We start from the raw sequence: 14792 nt of genomic DNA on the forward strand, positions 1-14792 counted from the left end.
GCTGGCCAGGGTGGGCAAGTGTCTGTCTGGTGCATTCAACATATCCCTTGGAGAGCAGAACTTCACGGGGGGAGGGCAGTAGGTTAAACACCACCTGTCCTCCCCCTGCAGTGGAATCACTGATGCATGGGGGGAACGGCACCTCATCTCTGTAGATGGAAAAGCAGTAGTGAAGCAGGAATGTGCAAAATCACCTATACAAACCCACTTTGTTTCAGTTTTGAAAGTGGCTTTGCTCTTTGGTTAGCAGAAAATAATCGGCGCTTTGATAAGAGGAGCTGCATTGTGCTGCTGTTGACACGGACGTACATTGGGGGTGACTCGGCTGAACTCCGTAGAGCTGCTCCAGTTTTACACAGGTGGATGTAAGAACAAGAGGCAGGGCCCAGGTGGGGCATTTCAAGGTAGCAAAGATAGTTAGAGGAATGAATGATGGCGTGTAGGGATATATGCAGCCCCCGCTTGCCTCCTGCAGGGCAGGTGTCGGATAAGTGCAGTGAGGGAGGCCGGGGGCAGATTGCTGAACCACGAGGATGAAGATAATTGTTGAACCAGTATTGCACCTGGGGTGAAACTCTCTCCGTGAACAAGGCCAAAGTGTTGCTTATGCCCCCTTCAGCTCACATGATTTTGCACTCACACTCTGCACAGGGGTGAATTTCACCACCTACCCAAAGCCAGTGGGCAGCTGGCAGGTCCTTTGTTCACTGTCTGATGAAAACCGGGAACTTGCACCACATAGGTTCTTTAAACCATTATTGCAAAGCCAGATGAAAAACAGTTTTCAACTGGCCCACCAGAAGGTACTTTCCCGGCTTTGGGGCTATGCCCCTGGGCAGAGTTTGAGTCCCTAACAGCTCCTGCTACAGTGCTAGAGCTGTTCAAAAAAGGATGTGAAGGGAAAAAAACACAATTGCAAAAATACGGAGATGCCGTCGAGTTTTACTGAGCGCCTGCACCCCTGTCGTTTGGGAAATGGAGCAGGAGGCCGGGCACCTGAGTTCTAATGCAGGTTCTGCTGCTCACCTGCTGAGTGAGCGTGGGCAGGGCCGGATTTCCAATTAGCCACAGTGGACACGTGCCAAGGGGCACTGGTCTCTAGGGGCACCTAAAAGTTAAAAGTGGGTGAAAAGTTTATATACATACGCCAGTGGTTCTCAACCCGTGGGCTGCATGTAGCCCAATTAGCACACAGCGGTGGCCCAGGGGACTCCGTAAGGTGTAAATCTGACCCTGAGCAGGGGCAAGCCCCTTTGCCTCTCTGTGCTCCCGTTAGCTTTCCCACCCTCTGTATATTTTGATTGTTAAGATGTTTAGGGTGGGGAATGTCTGCGCTGGACAGTGAACGCGGATTAGCCAACCCTGGGAGGGAGTGTCCCCGCTACATAGCACTAGCTGAGATCCTGTGTCTCTGTGTCCCAGGGCTCTCTGTGCTGAGATGCTGTACTTTTTCGCAGTCGATTGTGGGAGAATGTATCTGTTCTTTGGGGAGAATTGTAGGAACATAGTGGAGGCCTATCAGCACTGGAGTGGTTTAGCCTGTGTCCTCACTGAAAGCGGGTGGGTTCCAGCCTGAGTTAAAACAGATCCCAGGTTCTAATCCACACACCCCTCTGGGTCAGCTACCCTGGGCTAAGGCATCACCAACCCCGGTTCAGGATTTTTCTGTGTGGATGGGGCGGAGGGGATGGGCTAAAATCTGGTGAAGAGTCAGTGCTAACGGTGCAGTGAGCAACACCCAGCCCCATGCAATGGAAATGATTAATAACCCACCCTTGAGCTCAGGGGGGAGACTGTGGTTAGTATCTGTCATTGTCACCATCCCAAGGGGAAAAAAATCACCCTGACAGTCAGACCTTAAATTCATTTCCCCCACTCCTTCAGTTACTGCAAGGCATTTTCATGATGTAGGAGACCCTTTGGGACCAAATTTCACTCTAAGTCCACAGTACCCCAGGGAGCGATCTCTGCTTTACTGTCCTTCCTAGCACTGACCAGGATGGTCTTGTGTCTACAGCGCCGAACTAAGCTGCAGACAATCCTGAATTCCATTCCCTGCCATAGACTGCCCCGTATGGTCTTGGACAAGTCACATCCCTCCTCTGTGCCTCAAATCTCTATCTGTAAACTGGGTATAAAAGTCCTTTACCTCCCCAGGCTGCTGCCAGGAGACATTCACCAATGTATTTGGTTTGCTTAATATTACACTGACATCCCACATGGAGAAGGTTATAAAAATATAAAACTTCAAAAACAGACTTCAAAGAGAAACTGCAGAGCTACAATTCATTTGCAAACTTAACACCATTAATCTGGGCTTGAATAGGGGCTAGGAGTGGCTGGCTCAATACAAAAGCAATTTTCCCTCTCTTGGTATGGACACCTCCTCATCAATCATTGGGAGTGGACCACATCCACCCTGACTGAATTGGCCCTGTCAACACTGGTTGCCCACTTGTCAGGTAACTCCCTTCTCTTCATGTGCCACTATATTTATGCCTGGATCTGTAATTTTCACTCCATGCATCTGAAGAAGTGGGGGGTTTTTACCCTGGAAAGCTTATGCTCAAATAAATCTGTTAGTCATTAAGGTCCACTGGACTCCTCTTTCTTTTTATAAAAATAGAGAAATTCTGCCTATTTCTGCTTTCTTGCTTCCTCTCCTTTCTGTTGCGCACTTCCTTATCATTCTTCTCTCATCTTCCTCCTTGTAAGTTTTCATTGTCTAAGTTAACTGTAATAACTAAGCAGTGTTAACCTGCCATACAATTCACGACTGCTTTGGTTTTGTTCCTAGTTTAGTTCGCTAGTATATAACCATACCGTGTGATTAGACCTGACACTATAAACTAAGCAGATTTGGACTTGAACTATATTGGATTGGACGCCAGTGATGGACACCCAGGATATCACAGAAAGTGGTGCTTGTGTGATTCAAAGATCAATGACCTGGCATGTTGGCAGGGGGTTTCCTGGTTGCTGCAGATGCTGCCATTCAGATGAGAGATTTTTTAAAACGAGGTCCTAGAACTAGTTGGAAAAGGGTAAGTATTTTACGCACATATGAAAATATCAGAAGAAACTACATTTTGTTTGCTTTCTAATTTTTTTTTCAGAAAATGCTCAGTTTTTCAGTAAATTCTGAATGAAATTAAAATTTCCTGCCAACATTTTTGTTTAGGAGAAAAGGCCCCTTTTCCCTGAAAACAGTTTGGATGGAAAATTTTTGACTTGCTCTCATCTTGATCATAAAACATCCTATAGAACTCGTAGCAGGGTTCTCGTCCTGCTGTCCTGGAGCAGCCCAGTGGGTTAGGTGCATTGTGGTTCCCTGCAGTTTCCTCTGGAGACAGATCAGTTTTTGTCCCAGTGCCAGTGTGTGGGGTGGCTGTATTGTGTTAGGCCCCCAATTCTGGAAAGCACAAACATGAGCCTAACTTTAAGTAGATGCTTAATTCTTACTGAAGTCAAAGTTAAGCACGTGCTTATGTGCTTTCCTGACTCAGGTCCTCCACCACAGCTGGCTGCAGTTGCAAGAGGGGTGAAGGGATCAGTAAATATATAATGTATACGCTGAGTCCTGGGATCCTCCTGCTCAGAAAGTGGGCTAGGAATGTGTGCTTGGTTCAGTTTGGTTTACAAAGGCATGTAGTTCTAGATTGGGGTCAGCAACCTTTCAGAAGTGCTGTGCTGAGTCTATACTTAGTCACTCTAATTTAAGGTTTCACGTGCCAGTCATACATTTGAACATTTTTAGACAGTGTCTTTCTCTAAGTCTATAATATAGAACTAAACTATTGTTGTATGTAAAGTAAATAAGGTTTTTAAAATGTTTAAGAAGCTTCACTTAAATTAAATTAAAATGCAGAGCCTCCCGGACCGATGGCCAGGACCTGGGCAGTGTGAGTGCCACTGAAAATCAGCTTGAGTGCCTCCTTCGGCACCCGCGCCATAGGTTGTCTACCCCTGTGCTAGAGCAACAAAGACTAATGAGGATGATGATCATGAGACAAACCCATAGGAAAGAGAAGAGGATCCTGTTTCCCTGAGCAGCTGAGCGCCTGCCTCACTGCGTAATCCTGCCTGAGTCACTTGATTAGCCTAGTCAACGGAACCAAAACCTAGTGGGGAAGCAGAGGATATTTCTGAGCTAAGCAGCACTGGGAAAATGTCACAAATATGATAAATCAGCGGGATCTGGTGTGTGGGATTTAACCCACCAACTCTTTCTCTGATTCTCAGGCCGATGGGGGAAACCTCAGGTTGTGGCAGCAACTCAGACCCGTGTGAAATACTCAGCGGACGTGGAATGCCAGAGCATATCGCGTTCTGGCTCCTGCCTCCAGCCACATGCCTCACCCTGGCCAGAAATGCCCCTATGTGGCAGGGTTGGGTGCAGGTGTGTAGAACTCTCTCTCAATGTCGAATATCTCCTATGCTAATGCCTCATTATAGCAGGAAAATCTCCAGCTGCCCAGAGCGGTGTAAGGGGGATGGAGCCAGGTGCTAGAGTTTGTCCTAGTACATTTTAAAAGGAACATTTCCAGGGGGATCCAGATCGAATAGTGTTGCCCCTCTGCTGAGCAGTGGTAGATTCTGGGGGCTGTCCTGTTCAGAGCAGAAATCAGTGAGCGCGGGGGCATCTGCTACTTGATTAGTTATAGGATATCCATGAGTCCTGTTTACCTGGCAGAGAGGAGGTACCTGTTTACACGTAGGCACAACTCCCTTTGGCAGAGAACTCAGCCCAGGCACCGCTGCCCTGTCCCGAGAAGACGTGTCTGAGTCTTTCTTGGATTCTTCTGGCATTTCACAGAGTAAATGTCACTTTCCCCCTCCATTTACAGGGGTTTCACCTGGGATATCCCTTAGGTCAAAGCTGTTCTGCTAAGACCACATGGACTCAGAAAATGAGCCCTCATTCGATACAGTATCTGATCAATTACAAACCAATGGTGCTTTACCCCAGACAATTCCCTTAAGAACTATCTGGCAGAGAGTTTCATCCTGAGTGGTTTACACTGATTCATAACACGCATGGCACTGGTGCCTGGTGCCACGACAATACGATCCTTTGCCCAGTTCATTGCTCCTTTCCTTGGTTATGAATGGACCTGACCAACACACATTTTATATTAATTGTGAACATTTTGAAGTGTGGAAAGTGGTTTCATTCCAATTATTTTACTGTTCATTTAAAATAAAAAGTGTAATTTTTTTTTATAAATTAAAATTTTCAATTTTGAAATCCAGCCAGCCCCACCGCACAGGAGCTGCCGGAGCCACCACTGGAGGGTGAGTGCCAGGCAGGATCCAACCCCCACCGGGATGTCACCGAAACCACCCCAGGGCCTCCACCCCCAGACTATTTACTGGGGGGTGACAGGCCATAAACATTTACAAATGGGTCCTGAGCCCAAAAAGGTTGAAAACCAGTGGTGTAGAGTGTGTACTTGGGTAGCCTCTTCCCCTCCCTCCCCAGCACGGATCCGGTATAAATAGCCATGCAGTCAGTGAGGAGAAGCCTAAAGACACGCCCAAAGGGTGTCACTATGTACCCAAGAACATACCATACACGGCTCCCTTCTAGACCAAGCTGTCCACACTGCTACTCTTAGTGGTGCTCAGCCTTCCCCAGCTGCCTTCCCCCGCACCAGAGCCTTGCACTGACACATGTAGCTACACATCACAGTGTGGATTTTCTCTGCACTACATGGTTTTCTCTGCAGTGCATGGTTGCATCCATCCTACACACCACCACTGGTTTTCTGTCATGAAGTAGTACAGGGGTTCTCAAACTGGGGCTCATGATGCCTCAGGGGGTTGCAAGGTGGTTACACGGGGGTCGCGAGCTATCAGCTCAGGGGGGTGACAGCACTGAGCCCCCATTAAATTAAATTACCCCCCCTTTTTAATTTAGAAGGGGGCGTCACGCTCAGAGGCTAAAACGTTTGAAAACACGGAAGTAGTAGTGACTTACTTACCCTGGAAATTCATGCTCACTTAGCTGTGGTTTCATGAGTTCATTGTAAAGCGGAAGGAGCTGTGCTTCTTGTCTCAGAAGCCTTGGACTGTTCAAGCCACAGGAAAGCGTACCAGCTCTGGCATGGAGATGGGGACATCTTGGCGTGTGTGGCTCACGCTCTTCCTTTTCTACAAAGCCGGTAAGTGCGGGCTGTGAAGGGGGTTTGTCCATTGCCTTTGCTGGGTGTTTGAAGGGACAGTGCCAGCCTGACTCTATCATATATATGGTATTGTAGCCTCTATTGACATAAGGGCTACAATACAGGGCAGTGTTGCCTCATCTCCAGGCCTGAAAGGAGCTACTTCTAGGCAGAAGAGGGCAGTTCAGTTTTCGGGACTCAGTCAGTCCCCCACTTCTCTGTGGAGGCTGCCAGCCATTGAAGTGGCAGCGGGGTTTGTGCTACAAACTACAACACACTGGAGCCACAATTCCACATTGGTCCCTGAGCACCAGTCAGGGTTGCCTTCAGGTAGGAGCAGCCTGATGGAGAGTCTAGCTGGTCCTCCAGGCTCTGTGACCTAGCAGACAGCAGGGACATTCATGAGAATTAGGGCCTAATCCTGGCTGTGCCGCTCTGACAGCAAGTGACTGCACTGCTCTGTGTCTGCGTTTTCCCCATCTGTAAAATGGGTCGAGTGATCCCTGCCCTCTCCATAACTGTTCTAAGTATCACTGAGGCCAGGCACTTGCACAAGTAGGAACTGGACTCTACCACGGGAGCGAAAGGGGCTTTACAAAATGTCTTGTGCCTCATTGCAAAATGTTAGAAGTCTTACAAAATTTCATAACGGCAGCAACAAAAAAATCCATGTTGTCAGTAGCAGCAGCTGTGACTTGGGCCCCAGAAATCCAGTAATTGCCTCATTTCCCTGAGCACTTCAGAGTTAAGATATTTCTTTAGCATGTGGCTCATATCTCTTGTGTTTCACTGCTTCCTGCATCATGTTGCTTATGATACTTGATTATGGTGAACTCTTTCATTTACCAGTGTAAACCATCCAGAGAGAGAAAATAGAATGTCATCAAGCAAATGTAGACGCCCATTTATTAACTGGGATCCCTGTACCCAGTAGTTTCCAGTGTGTCTATATTCATGTACAAGGGGCTGCATTGATGTATCCTGATGCAGGATGGGGAGCAATATTTTTAATTATTAAATTAGAAAATTAAATGGTAAACCCTTCAGAGCAGGGACCATCTTTGTCCAGGGCCTAGCGCATTTTGAGTGCTAGATTAATAATTGAGTATTGATCATATTAATTATTGATGAGGTGTATTGGTTGAATGATTCTGTTGTTTTCTGTATAGGTATAACGTAGCTAAGGAAAGAGTCACGCACACAGCATGTGCTGCCTAGGAATTTACCGCGTCGCCAGCTCTCATGGATTTATGTCTCACGATATTTAGAGTTTTGTTTTGTTTTTCTTAAAGTCCCAGCTACTAAAATCCAGAGACTGCGGGAAAATCTCAACTTGCCTTTATTTGAAAAAAAAAAGTTTCTAGCTCTTCTGATTGCAGAGAAAACTTGGAAGTGTGAAGCAATTGCTAAACCAATCTCTCCATGTTGGGGGGCTTGACTCGGGCTTTTTGAACATTTACGTTTGGCAGTTATAACACACTAGCAATGCAGTGCAATGCTTCAGATAAAGGTGTGCCCATGTTCAAATCCCCACCTTTCTGAGCGCAGGCAGAGTTTAGGACTTTGCTATTCCTTTAGGATCAGTTTGGGTTGCAAGGCTGTTGTACAAGACTTTACGTTCACCATTATGTGGACTGCAGGTGCTTTTATATCCTGAAATATAACCATCTATTTACAGCTTGTCTTTCATGCTCCACCACACTGGCAGGTGTAGGGTGACCAGATGTCTGGATTTTATAGGGACAGTCCTGATATTTGGGGCTTTTTTTAATATGGGCTCCTAAGACCCCACCCTCCATCCCCGTCCCAATTTTTCACACTTGCTATCTGGTCACCCGAGGTAGGTGGCAACTATCAAAAGCTTTTGCAGCATTGATCTTCCCACGCTGGTATGTGCCAGCAGCAGCTCATCTAATTACTTCCTGGTCAACAATGTGTGCACAAGTGAGGAGACCTTTACTTCTCTTCTTTTCTCAGCAAAAGACAGACCAGTGCAGTTGAGCTGACCGAGAGCAAGCTACACCATCGTTCGCTGACCGTGCAGCCCATCCAGTGCCCATTGATGTCACGGGGAGTCTTTCCAGTGACCTCAATGGGAACTGGATCAGGCTGACTGGGGACGTCTACACTGCACCCTAAACCCAAGCTCTGACTCAAGTTTAAGCCCAGGCGCCCCTTCTGATCACATACAAATCAGCCAGTCTTGGGTCAGCGAGCACTCAGGACCTGGGTCCTAGGACCTTGCTGCGGGGAGGAAGATCACAGCCTGACTCCTGCTGTGACTGGAGTTCAAGCCCTGTCATTTTGCAGTGTGGACGCAGCTTAAGCCACAGGCCCGAGTTAGAAGGTCTGCGTAGCACAGTCTGGACACAAACCCGGATCCAGCAACTATAAACTCAGGTTTACATGGGCTTGGGAACATTGAGTCCACAAGCCCGGGGGTCCCACACACCTGGGTTTACATGCACTGTACATGGACCTAGGACAGCTTTGCTGAATAACGCTGCTTAAACTGTGACCACTTGCCTATCTGTGACAGTTCTCCGCTTTGCAACTTCAACCTTTCCAAGCCTGTTCTGTATGACGCTGGCTAACTGTAAGGCAGTTTATCTTGCCCCCCCTGCACACACACACCTGTTCTCCCTCTTCCCCTAAAGTACAGCCGTTGGAACGGCCGGTGAAATCCAAAGAACTGGTCTCAGGTGCGAATAGCTCTCAGCAGCCATTAACCTCACTAGAAACTGAGGGGGTTCGGCATGTTGCAGCAGTGGGTCCCATTGTTGCATTTGGACAGGGATGGTCTTGTGCTTATGTTACGGGACATCTGGGCTCAATTCCCACCTGTGCCACACACTTGGGCAAGTTGGGCTGGGCAATTTATGGCCATTTTCAAAAGAGCTCAGCCTGTGTGACACACAGAAGAGGTCAGATTTTCAGAACAGCTCAGCAAAGCGGGAACCTCAGGATATGCTCAGAAGTCTGTTCCATGCTTCACCTCTGCGTAATGGAGACAACAGCCCTTTCCTCCTCCTGCCCTTTGTCTGTCTTGTCTATTTGGATTTTAAGGTCTTCGGGGCAGGGACTGTTTCTGACACCTGGTCTACACTAAAACTTAGGTCGAACTAGCTATGTTGTTCCAGGCTGTGAGCAATTTCACACCCCAAGTGCTGTAGGTGGGCCAACCTGATCCCCACTGTAGATGCTGCTAGGTCACTGGAAGAATTCTGCCAACCTAGCTACTACCTCTTGGGCGGGTGGATTTACTCAGTGACAGAACCCCCCTACCACTGTCATAGTGAGTGTCTACACTGTGGCACTACAGAGGCGAAGGTGCAGCCCAGCAGCAGTGCCGCTGAAGTGCTTGTAGTGTAGACGTGCCCTTACTCCGTGTCTGTGCAGCGCCTGGCACAATGGGGCCCCAGTCTCATCATAATATCACCGCAAGATCTATTTAAGAGGGAGGAAGAGAAACAATAAAGAGAAGCATTTCTCAACCTCCTGTTACCGAAAATTGTGCAAACCCCCCGTGAGTGGACTGGTATCTAGAGAACTTTACAGCGGTCAGTGTTTGGTGGCTGTGACTTTGTGTCATAGCCCTGTCTGCGCCTTTCAACCATTTCCTGTCTTCCCAGCAGGATGGCAAGCACACACCGTTTTGTCCATCCTCCTCCTAAGCCCTATACCTCTAGAAGTAGCCGACTTCTCTGTAGTTGAGCCAGCCAATCTCTTTGTCCTTTCCAAAGGCCCCACCACTACCCTTCTCACAGCTAGGGATGCAAACTGCCCCGGACACATCTGCCAGAGAAAGCCCTCGCTTGCTTTTCAGACACTCCTCGCCGGGAGCTGTTGCGGCCTACCCAGGAGCCACACTGCAAAAATGTATCCCCATAGCAAACGCAAAAAGAACATAACACCAAATTAAACTGCTATGCACAGGCAGATGCATGCACCACAGTGAGGCTGTTCGTCTAGCTCCTCTTCTGTCTCCACATATATCCATCCGTCCATCCAGCCCCATCCATCCATATTCATCCATCGATTCAGTCACCTATTCCTATCATCCATCTAACCCCATATCTACCTGTCAATCCCTCTATCCCCATCCCTGCCTATCCATCCATTCATCTATCCCCATCTATATCGATCTGTCTATCCATCTATCGCAATAAGTCCTCATCTATCTATCACAATATATACCATCCTCTCTAATCTCTTTCTCTCTGTAGTCCTACTGCTCTATCTTTGGACTACAACTGATAAAGCAAATTTTTGGGTGTTGCTTTGTACAGTGATGAAGGGATGAACATAAGAACTTAAGAAGGGCCATACTGGATCAGAGCAATGGTCCGTCTACCCCAGTATCCTGTCTTCTGACAGTGGTCAATGCCAGGTGCTTCAGAGGAGTGACCAGAACAGCTGATCATCAAGTGATCCATCCCCTGTTGTCCACTCCCAGCTTCCGGCAGTCAGAGACTAGGAACACCCAGAGCATGAGGTTGTGTGTATGACCATCCTGGCTAATAGCCATTGATGGATCTATGCTCTATGACCTTATCTACTTCTTATTGGAATCCCGTTATAGTTTTGGCCTTCACAACATCCTCTGGCAAGGAGTTCCACAGGTTGACTGTGCTTTATGTGAAGAAATACTTCCTTTTGTTTATTTTAAACCTGCTGCCTGTTAATTTCATTTGGTGACCCCTAATTCTCGGGTTATATGAAGGAGTAAATAACACTTCTCCATTCACTTTCTCCACACCAGTCATGATTTTATAGACCTCTATCATATCCCCCTTAGTCATCTTTTTTCAAGCTGGAAAGTCCCAGTCTTTTTACTCTCTCCTCATATAAAAGCTATTCCATACCCTTAATCATTTTTGTTGCCCTTCTCTGTACCTTTTCCAATTTTGATTTTTTTTTTTGTGATGGGGTGACCAGAACTGAACGCGGTATTCAAGGTGTGGGCGTACCATGAATTTATATAGTGGCAAAATGATATTTTCTGTCTTATTGTCTATCGCTTTCCTAACGATTCCCAACATTCTGGTAGCTTTCTTGAGTGACGATAGCTAATTTAGACTGTATCATTTTGTATGGACAGTTGGGATTCTGTTTTCCTATGTGCAATACTTTGCACTTATCAACATTGAACTTCATCTGCCACTTTGTTGCCCAGTCAGCTGGTTTTGTGAGATCCTTTTGTAGCTCTTCACAGTCTGCTGTGGATTTAACTATCTTTTGTATCATTTGCAAATTTTACCATCTCACTTTGCCACACCTCTTTTCCAGATCATTTATGAATATGTTGAATAGGACTGGTCCCAGTAGAGATCCCAGAAGGACACCACTATTCACCTCTCTCCATTCTGAAAACTATTGATTCCTACTCTTTGTTTCCTATCTTTTAACCAGTTACTGATCCATGAGAGGACCTTCCCTCTTATCCCATAACCACTTACTTTGCTTAAGGGCCTTTGGTGAGGGACCTCGTCAAAGGCTTTCTGAAAGTCCAAGTACACTATAGCCACCAGGTCACTCTTGCCCATATGTTTGTTGACCCCCCTCAAAGAATTCTAATAGACTAGTGAGGCATGATTTCCCTTTACAAAAGCCCTGTTGACTCTTCCCCAACATATCATGTTCACCTCTGTGTCAGATAATTCTGTTCTTTGCTATAGTTTCAACCAGTTTGCCCGGTACTGAAGTTAGGCTTACTGGCCTGTAATCGCCAGGATCGCCTCTGGAGCCTTTTTAAAAAATTGGTGTCACATTAGCTGTTTGCCAGTCATCTGGTAGAGAAGCTGTTTTAAATTATAGGTAACATACCATGCTTTGTAGTTTCCACAAAGCCTCTGTGCTAGAAGGAACACTCTGTCAACTAATCAACTGGCACAAATTGGCATTGCTCCAACAGAGCTACACCCATGGACGTCCACTGAGTCAGGTTCTCTATTTTCAGGTCCAGTTCCCTCTCACTGATGCTTAACATCTTGAATTCTCAGAAATTGTGAAGCAATTTCACCAGAAATAGAAGCTCCCCATCCCCAGCAGAGACAAAGGAAGATCAGAAATGGTGCAATCAGGAGTAATAATATCATCTATATTCTGTCCACTCCCATTTCTAAGAGCTAAGGGATTTTCTTTTAGAATCTGACGTTCTGGAGAAAGGTATAAACCCTGCCTGACCGTGAAGTCTAAATGGAACCTATTGAGCTCACAGTGCTTATAACAAACTCTGTTCTTCACACCCTCATTTCCTATCTCTCAGCTTGATTTTTCCACGGCTTAGCATGATGTGCCGTCATTTACACGTGTGAAAAGTAAGTGCAAAGTGGGTGTAGCACAGCCCAGGGCCAGAATCAGTGGAGCTCTGTTGACTTCAGTAAAGCCGAAGGATCTGTAGAGGTGCACATGACAACCCCGGCTACCATATGGGGACGAACCGGGGCCTCCATCTGCACATTCTTCAGACTCCAGCTGGGATAGATGCTCCGCCAGGGCACTTCACAGAAAGGCTGAGCTGCCATTAGCCCCTACGTGTCTTTAACCGAATGCTGAAACCAGACACATACCAGTGCACTGGGGGGGAGGGATAGCTCAGTGCTTGGGAGGACGGGGGGGCTAAGGTGGCATGGAGCTCGGGGGGGGCGGGGTTCAGTGGGGGGCGGTGTTACGGCAGGGCGGCGCTTGGGGAGGCGGGGTTCGGTGGGGGGCGGTGTTACGGAGGCGCGGCGCTCGGGGGGGGTTCGGTGGGGGGGGTGGTGTTACAGCGGCCACGGTGCCCGGGGGGGGTTCGGTGGGGGGCGGTGTTACGGCGGCGCAGCACTGGGGGGGGGTTCGGTGGGAGGCGGTGTTACGGAGGGGCGGCGCTTGGGGGGGTTCGGTGGAGGGTGGTGTTAAGGTGGGGCAGCGCTCGGGGGGGTTGGTGGGGGAGGTGTTACGGCGGCGCAGCACTGGGGGGGTTCGGTGGGAGGTGGTGTTACGGCGGGGCAGCGCTCGGGGGGGTTCGGTGGGGGGCGGTGTTACGGCGGGGCGGCGCTCGGGGGGGTTCGGTGGGGGGCGGTGTTACGGCGGGGCGGCGCTCGGGGGGGTTCGGTGGGGGGCGGTGTTATGGCGGGGGCAGCGCTTGGGGGGGTTCGGTGGGGGTGGTGTTACAGTGGGGCAGTGCTCGGGGGGGTTCGGTGGTGGGGTGTTACAGCGGCATGGCGCTCGGGGGGGTTCGGTGGGGGGCGGTGTTACGGTGGGGGCAGCGCTCGGGGGGGTTCGGTGGGAGGTGGTGTTACGGCGGGGCGGCGCTCAGGGGGGTTTGGTGGGGGGCGGTGTTACGGCGGGGGCAGCGCTTGGGGGGGTTCGGTGGGGGTGGTGTTACAGCGGGGCGGCGCTCGGGGGGTTCGGTGGGGGGCAGTGTTACAGCGGCGCTGCGCTCTCTCTCTTTTTTTTTTGCTTGGGGCGGAAAAGTGTTCGAGCAGGCCCTGCCTAAAGCCCCTTTCGTTGCCTTTAAACATGCAGGGTCCGGCAGAGCAGAGGCCGGCACGATGGAGCTGAGCCGGATTCTAGGGGACTCTGTCACCTTCCTCCTGGAGATCCCAGCAAAGCAAGTTAGAACTGTTGCCTGGACAGTAAACACAACTAGGAGCATAGTAACTGTAACAACAGGAACCCCCCCCAATGTCATTGTGTTAGACCCATCCTACGAGGGACGCGTGAGTGTCCTCGAGAGCAACTCGCTTCAGATCACCAGCCTGAGGATGAAGGACACGGGCACCTACGGAGCTCAAATCTCCACAGCTACAGACATCAGCAACAGACACTTCCTGCTGCATGTGTACAGTAAGTGTGGGGCAGATTTTTTTATTTTACTTTCTGGTAATTGTAACATTCAGCAATGTACAAATTACACATTGAGCATTTTACATAGAATATTAAATGTGGATATAACAAACTGCAGGCAGGATTCTCAGTGACACCCGCATCCCTGTGTGCTGCCAGAGCGACATAAAGGGCATTTGTATAATAAGAACCAGGTCCTGTGGCGATGTGCACACTAGGCTTGTGATTCTCCTATTAACACCAGTGCAAATCACGAGTACCTCCACCAAAGTCAATCGAGTTACATCACTGTAACTGCTGAGCCACAAGAGAGGAAAATCAGGCCCTAGAAATGGACAGACAGACGGCACCAAGGGGCCTGCACTAAGACAAGACTGCAGCACTTACAGACGAACCTCCACTCTCTGGCCTGAATTCTCACTTACACTGTTAGCCAATACACATATGTCAGGCGCAGCACACCCCAGATTAATATAGAATTATACACAACATATGGGCCGCCATATTAACCAAATTACATTATGCCTTTCCCACAACGCTGTTCACTTCTGCTCATGCTAAGGTAATACCCATAAGGCTTTGCAAAGCCGAGGTCAGCTTTGGCACTGGCAGGTACAAAACTTGTCAAAGGCAAGTTGCATGAATGGTGTGTCCTCGTACAGATTGAGATGTACCTCCATGGCCTAACGGTACTCGGAATGTGATATCCAAAACAGAAGATAAGGAAGCTACAGGTGGTTACAAGAAAACTAGACAAAAAGCTGATTGGTGGGTTAAGTCTTGGGGAAGGTTCAGCCA

The 14792-nt window shown here is 48.5% G+C and overlaps 1 protein-coding gene across 3 annotated transcripts in view; it reads left to right on the plus strand.

The window, feature by feature from the left end:
- Positions 1-5680: 5680 nt before the first annotated feature.
- The window catches only part of LOC127038222 (T-lymphocyte surface antigen Ly-9-like), a 28284-nt gene continuing 19172 nt past the window's right edge, over positions 5681-14792 (plus strand). The window contains exons 1-2 of one of the 3 annotated variants that reach the window (XM_050930733.1): positions 5681-6164; positions 13674-13994. In XM_050930733.1, coding sequence (XP_050786690.1) covers positions 6107-6164; positions 13674-13994 — 379 coding nt within the window. In that variant the 5' untranslated portion in view covers positions 5681-6106. The remainder of the gene's footprint in view (positions 6165-13673; positions 13995-14792) is intronic. The other 2 variants (XM_050930731.1, XM_050930732.1) reach the window with 2 other exon arrangements.

This window comes from Gopherus flavomarginatus, chromosome 20 (genome assembly GCF_025201925.1).
Source record: "Gopherus flavomarginatus isolate rGopFla2 chromosome 20, rGopFla2.mat.asm, whole genome shotgun sequence".
Lineage (NCBI taxonomy): Eukaryota > Metazoa > Chordata > Testudines > Testudinidae > Gopherus > Gopherus flavomarginatus.